The following is an 11,956-nucleotide window of genomic DNA, read 5'->3' on the forward strand; positions in this document are numbered from 1 at the left end:
AATGAGAGGCTGAATGCAGTAATTTTGTTTTGGTGCGGACATTTATATAACTGCTTATTATTAAGACCAATTTTATTTATTGCCGATACACCGATTCATATCAGCGAAGCCATTTCAAGGCTTCATTGCGATTTTAAGAACAAAAGGAAAAGATGACTCACTTCATCTCTCTTAGTTCAGCACCACATTTGCAGACTGTGTACTATTTTCCACTATGCTTAATCATATTGTGCCTGCACCAGAATAATGATCCAGCAAAGCTCAGCAAACACTGAAACCTCGTTATAGCTGCCTGTTCCTTCATGTTGTCTGACTGTTAAGTATTAGTCAACCACTTTCAGAAAACAAGTTGCATTGAAGACTAAAAAAAAGTGCTTTTAAAAATGAATCTAAGTCTGCCACTGTGTTATTTTGTTTTGACTGTGGCGCCTTATAGCCCTCGCAGCCCCGGAGACCCGGGTTCAATCCCGACTACGGGTGTTGTCAGTGCAGAGTTCTCCCCGTGACCACGTGGGTTTTCTCAGAGATCTCCAGTTTCCTCCCACACTCCAAATACATAAACAGGTATGTAGGTTAATTGGCATGGTGTATGTATAAATTGTCCCTCGTGTGTGTGGAATGGTGTTAGTGTGCGGGGATCGCTGGTCGGCGTGGACTCGGTGGGCCCAAGGGCCTGTTTCAGCGATGTATCTCTAAACTAAACTAAGTGCAAATCTCTTTACCTGCACCAAACTGTCCGAAGATTCATTTTTGAAAGAGTTGTGGGAGGTGGAGAAGGGCTGAGATGCGGGGCGCACCTTTCCGTAACATCAAGAGGCACTTTGCAAACATGTGGGTTTTTAGTGGATTAAAGGTCCCTCTGCTGACAGAAATCAGGTACTGTAGCCTTTCATGTTACGTGATAGGAGCAGAATTAGGCCATTCAGGGCATCAAGTCTACGTCACCATTCAATTCAGTCTGATCAATCTCTCCCTCCTAACACCATTCTCCTGCCTAATACCATTCCCCATAAACCGTGACACTTTCAAATGGTGTTGAAGCAACATTTTTCTGTGCTGCTTCAATATATGAGACAAGAGGAAGAGCAAACAGGTATTTTTTTACTAAAGATGAGTTTTGTGAGGTTGAAGATGTTATGTGGAATCGAACAAATCCCAGCTGGTTAACATGCTGAAAGAGTATTACTCTGCCATTATGGAGGAAATCCAAACCATTGCATGCACGAGTAGGAGAAACAGCTTCAGGATATCAAATGCTGGGTCTGGGAATCGAAGAGGGGGATGGTGGATGGCGGAGGGGTGGGGGTGTGAAGGGTGTTTAAAGGAGAGGTTGTGATCTATTGTAGGGAGGAGTTAGAGATGGTGGAGTATTTATTTTGGTTTAAAGCTTGCCTTAGAATCTGGGCCAACTCAGACAGATAGTCTTTCAATTACATCAAAACATGTGGTAATATAACTATGGAAGTGGCATTCAGCTGGGTGCTGTTGAAGGTCAATGACTAAGTCCGAAGCTTTTTGTTCCTTAATGCATAATATGTATGGAGAATCCAGAAGGAAAAAACTGAACACTATACAGCAAGTTCCTGATTGCTGTAACCAATTAAAATTTCTTTAGAACATCATATTTTACAAACATTGCTCCAATATAAATAAATTCTCTATTATGTTACAAGTATTATGTCTTTACCTGCACAGACTGACCTGGAGATAACTTTCCAATGACTAAATTTTGTACCAATTTTCTCAAAAGATTATAATTCCATAGAATACTTACAATAAAGAAGATGTTCCTGAAATTTATACTGAGATATCAAAGAGCTTACTGGCGTTGGCCTGTTGAAAAGGAACATTAAAATTTTCCATTTAAATTCATGACTAAAATACATTAAAATATATATTGCGCTGAATTTGAGTTCACCAAGATAATTCAACAAGACACCTTCCAGTTAGCATGTTTAGCTTTCTAATCCAAAACGTTTATAAATTTACCCCACAATTTAAAGAAATATTTGATATAATAATATTCAAAAGGAAAAATAGACCAATCCCACTTAGGCAATTTTTCAGGTGACTGCCGGTGACTGTCAAGTCGCCGGCAGTTGCCTGAAAAACCGGCGACTGTCAGAGTGGAACACACACACACACACACATCGCTTCCTTTGCTGAGCCCGTTATGCAAGCGGGGGACAGGGCAAGCGGGGGGGAATGCTGTCTACGTGAAATTCACACTGTGCAAAGCCAATGGTACAGACACACAGGAGGCCACTGTACAGTCACACAGGAAGTTTGGCGCTGTAATTAAGACGGTGAAAGCACAGTGTACGGGAAGGGTCATGTAAGTCCTTTGAAAGGGGGGGGGGGAAAAGAGGGGAGAGAAGGAGTGAAGACAACTTTTAAGAAGCCACAGATACACGGCTGTGAAGCTCGGCGGACATGAACATTACCGGTCGGTTATCCTTGGCTCTGAAAACTACTGCTTACGTGTTTTTTTTCCCAACGAGCCAATGAAATTCACCGGTCAGCACCGGCTACAACCTACGATAACCAACAACAACCTTCAACCTCCTGGCAACTCACTACCACTGCACCTACGGCACGAGAATTCTCGCTACTCTCCATGGTGGCTTCATTCTGGTCGCCGCTGATTTTTCAACGTTGAAAAAACTGCGGCGACTATAATGAGGCCGCGACTAGTTCCCAGAATGCGGGAACTCCTCACGACCATGAAGGCGACTATCCGGAAACCACCCGCGAACATGTGGCGACCGCATAGTCTCCTGCAGTCGCCTAAGTGGGACAGGCCCATAAGTGTCAAAATAATGAGTTTTAGGGTAAGGAAATATTTATTAAAATTTGATCGGCAACGGAGTGTATTATTTTGGATATGGTTTGTGATAATGCAATGTATATTTTTTTACAGTAACTTTATATATTATAAAGTGTTCATAAGAAATATGTGGCAATCTGAAAAAGACGGATGTTTTTTTCCTGCACCAGCAGATTCCTTTTAATACTGATTTAAAAACCCCACAATAGCAGTAACAGGATTTTATTCCAAGCTGAAATAAGTGTAAACACAAACTTGTCATCATACAATCTTTTTCAAATGTAGCATTTGGCTGTATTCGAGACTTATTGTGATGGGCTATTTTATTTTGTCTCGCACTACGTTAATGTTACTGCACAGATTGATGCAAAGTGAATTGCTATCAACTGGAAAGTATCTGCAATGATAAAGCAAAACTCATTAATATTTGGATTATGAAGGTGTATGTGGTCAGATAATATTCATACAAAATATGTGTCAACTAGTCTATAATTGAGGAATTTACAAATAGCGTCTTGCTGAAAGTGTTAACTAAAGGACTAATATATTTTCTATTTTAGAGTAACTTGATAGATAAATACATGTCATCACTTGATCGATACCTAGTTACTGCACTGAAAAGTCCTCGAATCCGGGCCTTGTGTTGAGCAACGAAAGCATCTGTGAAAATGACGCCTCGATCATAGGTGTCCATTTGTCCATTTATAATTCTGCCTATACGCCGTGACAATTCCTTTGAAATTTAGACAGAAAAATAAGAACATATGCATACAAAAGCAAAATTAGTTTTATAAAATTAATGACTTCTTAAAACCATTTGCTGGAAATAACGGATTTTTGGAGTTAACTACTTCTCTGAATCTGGCTTTGGATTTTGTAACAGTCAACAGTTAAAAGTAAAGTGCAGTGTCAATTTACTAAAAAAAAAGCAAGTGAATGTCCTGTTATTATTTAGTTATTCAGAGGATTTGAGGGTGGCTGGTAAGATTATTGTCCATTCTTAACTGCCCCCCAAGACTTGCCAGGCCATTTAAAGAATCTGCCCATAACACAATCACCATTAGCAATATTATAGTAATATAATACTTTTCTTTCCACAGCACATCTTCTTGCTTCTTGTTTATTGTGTGGCTGAAAACAAGGGTCCTCGTGGTGGTCAGCTTGTGTTATGTAGCCAGAATGCAACAATCCTTGACACTCATTCTGAGCATAGCAGGGCTTCTCCCAATTGATCCACGACAGAAAAACTTAATTTCAGAATCTCGATGCTCTGTCCTGTCAAAGTTCTCACTGAAGTCTAAAGGAAAGCACAGGGCCCTGCAGTGCCCTTTTCCCCCACTCTTACTCAGATGTCTTATCTTGATCTTGTCTACACAGTGGGTAGTGGGCTGGAACATGCTGGCAGGGGTCGTGGTTGAGGCAGATATGATAGTGGTGTTTTAAGAAGCTTGACATGTTTGGCACAGACATTGTGGGCCAATGGGTCTGTTCCAATACTGTAGTGTTCCTTTTTCTATTCATGCATCTTCCATTTGCCCTTACAGTCCTACATGTTAGAGGACAACTAATGCACCCACGTCTGGAATAACTGGATGATGCAGAAATTAGGACAAGGTTTTTCAGCATCTTCCACGTCACACGCTGTGTCAAAATAAAACTCTGGAAAGCACCAATCGCCAGTAGAAAAGACACCAAATAATGATTCTCTCAATGGCAGCAAGAGGCCTCCCTATTTTTGAACACATATTCAGCTCTGCAAAGCAAGGGAATGCGGCTCTAAGCAGAGGCTTTGGGGGTGGGGGGGGGGGGGGGTGGGTTAAGATTTTTTTAGGTGTTTCATTTGGTGGTACAACTCTGGACAACTTATCTACAAGCTCATCAAATGAAAACTGAACTCCAAGCTTTCACTACGAAATCTCCTCAAGGTATGTCTACTTTGAAGAAGTTTCGTCCACTCCATGATATCATTGCTGCTTTCAATTTTAACTGGACTTGGTCGGCCTACTCTGCATATTTCTGATGAGCATTCGATAATTTTATAGCACTTCATCACCCATGAAGCACATGTTGGATCATGCACTACAAAAGCCTCCACATGCAACACGCACCATTTTCAAATTGAATGCTGCCATAGTGTTTACATAGAATATAGAACAGTACAGCACAGGAATAGGCCCTTCGGCACACAATATCTGTGCCGAACTTAATGCCTAGATCACCTCTTATCTGCTGGCACATAATTCATATCTCTTCAATCCCTGCATTTCGGCGTTAAAAAAAATGCTATTGAGCCAGTCCGCAAAATCTCATCACAGCACCATCTAGTGACAACACCCAAAGTTCCTCAGTAGATGTGAATCCTTCGAAACAGATTTTTCACACCAAATATAATCTTAATAATAATGGTAACGTGAAGTTTAGATTAAAAAAGTATGGGGACTAGGACGTATGAAGTTACCACACTTAGTAAAATCAATCAATTCTTCACATTTTGTATCATGGCTATTCATAGCAGCCACAGATTTATAGTTGCTTCCAATCTGATGAAAGACCATCAATCTGAAACATTAATCTTGTTTCTCTCTTCACAGTCAATTTGAACTTTTTCCGCAATATTGTGTTTTTATTTTATTCAGATTTATTACAGATAATAATTTTCATTTTAACTCAATGAAGTTCTTCAGATAATGGATATCTGGAATATAATCAGAAAATGCTGCAAATATTCAGCATATTTTCATGGTTCCAACTATGGGGCATCATGTGAAAGAATATGAAGCATCACATGCAGACCTGATTTTCAGTTTATGTGCCACTTTCATAATGCTCTTCGATATTTGTCCGTACCACGTTTTGCAGCATTTATTGTTTTCCATTTACAACTGACTGTTCAAAACTACAGAATCCATGGCAACACATTCTGCCAATTTTATGTTAGAAAACCTGGTAGTATTAGCAACCAATTTCACAACCGACTGTCAGTGAATTATTTAAAACCTTACTGCTGTACATCGGCTGTTTGTGATATTAGATCTATTAGGTCATGTGATAGGAGTAGAATTAAGCCATTCGGCCCATCAAGTCTACTCTGCCATTCAATCATGGCTGATCCATCTCTCCCTCTGAACCCCATTCTCCTGCCTTTTCCCCATAACCTCTGACACCTGTACTAATCAATAATCTATCTATCTCTGCCTTAAAAATATCCAATGACATGGCCTCCACAGCCTTCTGTGGCAAAGAATTCCACAGATTCACCACCCTCTGACTAAAGACATTTATCCTCATCTTCTTCCTAAAAGAACATCCTTTAATTCTGAGGCTATGACCTCTAGTCCTAGACTCTCCCACTAGTGGAAACATCCTCTCCCTATCCATTCTATCCAGACTTTTCATTATTCCGTACATTTCAATGAGGTCCCCACTCATTCTTCTAAACTCCAGCGCGTACAGGTCCAGTGTCGACATTCGCTCATTATAGGTCAACCTACTCATTCCTGGGATCATTCTTGTCAACCTCCTCTGGACCCTCTCCAGAGCCAGCACATCCTTCCTCAGATATGGTGCCCAACATTGCTCATAATGTTCCAAATGCGGCCTTACCAGTGCCTTATTTTGAAATAATCCCTCTTGAAATAAATGCTAGCATCGAGTTTGCTTTCTTTACTACTGATTCGACTTGCAGATTAACATTTTGGGAATCCTGCACCAGCGCTCCCAAGTGCCTTTGCACTTCCGATTTCTGGATTCTCTCCCCATTTAGAAAATATCACTATGAATGCCTCCACAATCTCTAAAGCCGCCTCTTTCAGAACCCTAGGGTGCAGTCCATCCGATCCAGGTGACTTAGCCACCTTCAGCCCTTTCAGCTTCCCAAGCACCATCTCCCTAGTAATAGCCATTCCACTAACTTCCACCCCGTCTCTCTTGAATTTCAGGCACGTTGCTGGTGTCTTCCACTGTGAAGACTGATGCAAAAAAGTTATTCAATTCCTCTGCCATTTCATTATTCTCCATTATCACTTCTCCTGCATCATTCTTCAGTGGTCCAACGTCCACTCTTGCCTCTTTCTTACTCTTTATATAACTGAAGAAACTATTGCCATCCTCTTTTATATTATTGGCTAGCTTACCTTTGTATTTCCTTTTCTCCCCATATTGCCTTTTTAGTTACCTTCTGTTGTTCTTTAGTAGCTTCCCAATCCTCTGCTTTTTTTAACGCATTCTCTTTTAGTTTTGTCCTTGACTTTCCTTGTCAGTCACAGTCGCCTCTTTCTCCCCCAAGAAACTTTCTTCCTCTTTGGAATGAAAAGATCCTGCATCTTCCAGATTAATCTCAGAAATTCCTGCCATTGCTGTTCCACCCCTCATCCCTGCTAGGGTCCCTTTCCAGTCAACTTTGACCAGCTCACCCATCATGCCTCTGTAGTCTCCTTAGTTCAGCTGCAAATACTGACACATTTCATAGTCATAGAGTGATAGTGTGGAAACAGGCCCTTCGGTCCAACTTGCCACCCAGGCCAATTTGTCCCAGCTACACTAGTCCAACCTGGCTGCGCTTGGTCCATATCCCTCCGAACTTGATCTGATTTCACCTTCTCCCTCTCAAATTGCAGATTAAAACTTATCATATCGTGGTCACTTTCTCATAATGGTTCCTTTACCTTGAGTTCCCTTTATCAAATCCGGTCCATTACATAACACTGAATCCAGAATTGCCTTTACCCTGGTAGGCTCCACTACAAGCTGCTCCAAGAATCAATCTCAGAGGCACTCTACAAATTCCCTTTCTTGGGGTCCAGTACCAATCTGATTTTCCCAGTCTACCAGCATATTGAAATCTCCCATGGCCACTCCCATGTTGCTTTTTTTACATGCCAAATATTGTGGAATATTAACCACTCACCTCTGTTAGAAAATCACATGGCAGGTCATACAATTTACAGAGCTCTGCTATTGTAACATGTCCAGCTTCTTGCAGTCGGTCATTAACCTCTTCAGCCATCTGATTCAGATACGTTCTGTTTAAAATTTATTGAAATGCTGTAATTATTTGCCCATTTTCTTGTTAAATATTAAAATTCATCTCCACCCCTGGTGTGGTTCATCTACTGATGAAACTTTGATACCTCCAGACTTATTTGATTCATCATTATCATCTAAACATACAACTTGGTTAATCCAAATGTTTACTGCTTATTGAATTTTATGTATTACATCGCTTTTACATCACTTTCTTCACAACTGACGTCAACTTCTATTCTGTAGATGCTGATTTACATAAAATACACAAAATCTCCCCCCACCCCCCAGTCTGAAGAAAGGTCCTAACCTGAAACAACCTATCCATGTTCTCCAGAGATGCTGCCTGACCCACTAAGATACTCCAGCACTTTGGATTTATTTTGTAAACCAGCATCTGCTGTTCATTGTTTATTAATGCAAGATATGTGGCTGCCTTTGAGAAAAAAGGTTATCTTGGGGAAAGATTCAGCAGGGTCTTTGGCAGTAAGAACAAGGTAATGTTGGCAGCTACTCTCGAACACTATAAAAAGATGTATGGTCAGAAGCTTGATTTATGTAGAATTGGATGGAACAGTGGGGTTGAGGGCAAAGTAAATGGCTTGAGAGGGTAATGAGGAGTTAAGTCCTAAGTACAGACATGGGAAATAGCTGGAGGAATGGTTTGAGAAATCATCAACACCCGACAGATACAGCATAGAAGCAGGCATTTTAAAAGAGTCTGCACTGACCCACAACTATGTGGCAATCTTTTGGCCGATTGACCTATCTTGACCAATATTAACTGCAACCTATCAATCCAATTTGTTGGGATGCTGGAGTAAACCAGAGCACCCGAGAAAATCTATGTGGTCACAGGGAGAACATGCAAACTCCACATGGACGGCACCCAAGGATACGACTGCACCCAGGCCTCTGGTGAAGTAAGGCAGCAACAATTCTAGTTTTGTGCCCAACCAGAGGTGAATGAAGCAGAAGCGAATGCACTTTTGAAATCAAATTAATTTTAATTCATGAAAATCTTTGGGCTGTTTTAGGTAAATAATCTATGCTAGGGCTAAAAAACAGTCAATACTCACTCATCAATCAGCTGGCCCAACACAAGTTGGATATCTCTGTTTGATTTAACAATGTCATTTGCTTTGCTCTCGATGTGTGTTAGGTCCACATTAAGAATCTAAGAAAATATTGAAAAACATAATTTTAATGTGATTTAAACTCCTTAAACTAATAATAAAAAAACATATGGGATAAATACCTAACTTCACACAGAACCATTTTAAATTTCGAAAGATAATTTATAAGTTGAAGCTAACTGGCCATGGGTGATGTTGGTGTGGGATAGGATAAAGATTAAATTAAATGCGACTGGATTTAATTGGAATCCCGGCACGCACTATTACTTGGGAAACCTCATCTAAGGAAGGATGTTTAACTAAACTGACGGATACCTTGAAGAACAACTCGAAATGAATAAAATACAGGGAGGTGCAGACTGATCTGTGGATGGACATCTAATCATCTCAGAGTGCATCACAAGAGCTAAAGAAATACATTTCAATATTAACTGCAGCATAAAGGAGTGAAACCTAACAAGATAACCTAATTGTCCCTCAGCAAACTATTGATAAAGCACATACTCTTTGGGCAAATAGCCAAGGAAGGTGGAGTGAGATAGCTGAAGCTAAGTGATAGCACATACTCACTGCTGAAGATTGGTGGAGGGGACCATTTGACATACAGAATCAACAAATCACTTTATAGAGCAAATTACTCACTTAACTGTGAGTGAAGTTGTGGGTACAAGTTGTATTTCACTACATTGTGAGAAATATAGTTGTAGCATTGACATGATAAACAAACATACCAACTTCAGAGAAGGAAGACCATAAGAAGAAGAATGTAAATTAACTGATGAAGAAAAGATATGGATAGAGCCTTGCATAAATAACTTAATAATTTCTTAGCATGTCACAAAAATCGCTTTTCACTGCATCTCAGCACGCCTGACATTAATAAACTAAACTAGGACCTCTCACATAATAAAATGTGAAACTGATCAAAATAGCCTAACCACCTATCACTGAACTTTCATTAATCATGTTAGCTTTAGGCACACAGGTAAGAATGGTATAAACGTGGATAGCTTGGGAGCTTTAGTGTGTTTCCTGCAGAAAATTGCTTGATGGGGTTTAATTTATTTTATTATTGTCAAGTGCACCGTGATACAGTGAAGAGTGTTTTACGTGCTATCCAGCCAAATCATACTACACAAGTATAATCAAACACAAGTGAAAAAAATGTAAATTGATTCTTTTCTGGGATGCAAAGAGTCACCATGTTCCAATAACATCTTGCAACTTCCGTGCTTCGGGTCTCTGAGAAGTCTGATGGTGGCCCAAGGAGATATACAATTACTAATTTTCTCAAGGGTTCTGGTGACATTGGATCACCAATGTATGGGTTGGTCTGGTTGAGCGTCATGCTGCCCGTTCCTTTTGCCGCCGCTCCGTGCAGCTACTGCAGGCTGTGCTCAATCTGCTCGTTTACCCAGCTGCTGTAGGGCCTCCAATGGCTGCCTCCACCAACACCGCAACCTGCAAACACTGCAACCGTGCCATCTGTCACTTGTTGCTGCCACTCCTCCGCTTCCGTGCGCTGGGGTTGCCATGTCCCGTTTCCCGAACTGATCACAAAATTGTAGGGCATTTCCCGATGGTACGGGAGGCGAGCTTACAGACGGTTCACAGCTACTAACTTTCCCAATGGCTAATCATCCACATAGAATTTCTTACAGCAGACTGATCGTTGCACAATGGACCCAACAAAGGCCAAGCAATGTTGCAGCAAATATCACTTCAACACAGCTGTTTGGGTTTGAATATACACTTTGTTAAAAACATAGTGTGGACTGAACTGCTTGTTTGGGTCGCCATAGGAGAATTGATAATTTCATTGCCTGGATTACAATCTGGACAGTTTACAAATTATTACAACAAACTGAACGGAAGTTATTTTATGCTGGTAACAATACCAACATGCTATTCTGTTGAGTTGATCTAAATTGATGTTCGGGGTGACCAAAATCTGCTGGAATATATTTAGTACAGGTAGATTTAGTACAATTTTTCATAGCGAAAGGATTTGAGTATAAGAGCAAGGATATCCTACTGCAGTTGTACAGTTCACCTGGAGCATTGTTTGCAGTTTTGGTCTCCTAATTTGAGGAAGGACATTATTGCTATTGAGGGAGTGCAGCGTAGGTTCACCAGGTTAATTCCCGGGATGGCGGGACTGACATATGATGAAAGAATGGATCGACTGGACTTATATTCACCGACAATAGACAATAGACAATAGGTGCAGGAGTAAGCCATTCGGCCCTTCGAGCCAGCACCACCATTCACTGTGATCAAGGCTGATCATCCACAATTAGTACCCCGTTCCTACCTTCTCCCCATATCCCTTGACTCCGCTATCTTTAAGAGCTCTATCCAACTCTCCTTTGAAAGCATCCAGAGAATTGGCCTCCACTGCATTCTGAGGCATGAAAATTCCACAGATTCACAAAGCTCTGGGTGAAAAAGTTTTTCCTCATCTCCGTTATAAATGGCCTACCACTTATTCTTAAACTGGAATTTGGAAGGATGAGAGGATATCTTACCTCTATAACTTTAAAAATCTAATTTTATATGTGTGTGTGTGTGTATAAGTGTGTGTCTTTATATTTTCGCCAAAAAGGTTATGCGGTAACATATGACAATAAAACACTCTTGACTTCCACCCCCCCAACCACCCGCTCTCTCCCCTGCCCCCCCCCCCCCCCCCCCCCCCCAAACGTGGGAACGATTGATTGCCTCCATAAATTTCATAATTTTACTTGTGGGGGGCGGCTGTCTCCGGAGTGAGCGCAGATCCAATATTGCGTTGGGGGACCAGTTAGTCTAGTAGAATCATAAAATTCTTGAGGGGTTGGACAGGCTAGATACAGAGCTGCCAAGTTTTGACAGAGTATTTCAGTATTCTAGTAAATCAGTATTTTGCTGAGGAAATCAGTATTTTTACGTGGTGCCATTTTGCTGAAATGTTTTTTAATGTGCCGTCATA

At 40.8% G+C, this 11,956-nt stretch overlaps 1 protein-coding gene across 1 annotated transcript in view; it reads right to left on the minus strand.

The window, feature by feature from the left end:
- Positions 1-11,956, minus strand: part of ufl1 (UFM1 specific ligase 1) — a 54,918-nt gene that overhangs the window by 35,313 nt on the left and 7,649 nt on the right. The window contains exons 4-7 of the mRNA XM_033021059.1: positions 8,929-9,026; positions 7,734-7,848; positions 3,430-3,560; positions 1,775-1,833 (exon numbers count right to left, since the gene is read on the minus strand). Of these exons, the coding sequence (XP_032876950.1) occupies positions 1,775-1,833; positions 3,430-3,560; positions 7,734-7,848; positions 8,929-9,026 (403 nt within the window). The remainder of the gene's footprint in view (positions 1-1,774; positions 1,834-3,429; positions 3,561-7,733; positions 7,849-8,928; positions 9,027-11,956) is intronic.

Source organism: Amblyraja radiata, chromosome 5 (assembly GCF_010909765.2).
Source record: "Amblyraja radiata isolate CabotCenter1 chromosome 5, sAmbRad1.1.pri, whole genome shotgun sequence".
NCBI classification, from domain to species: domain Eukaryota; kingdom Metazoa; phylum Chordata; class Chondrichthyes; order Rajiformes; family Rajidae; genus Amblyraja; species Amblyraja radiata.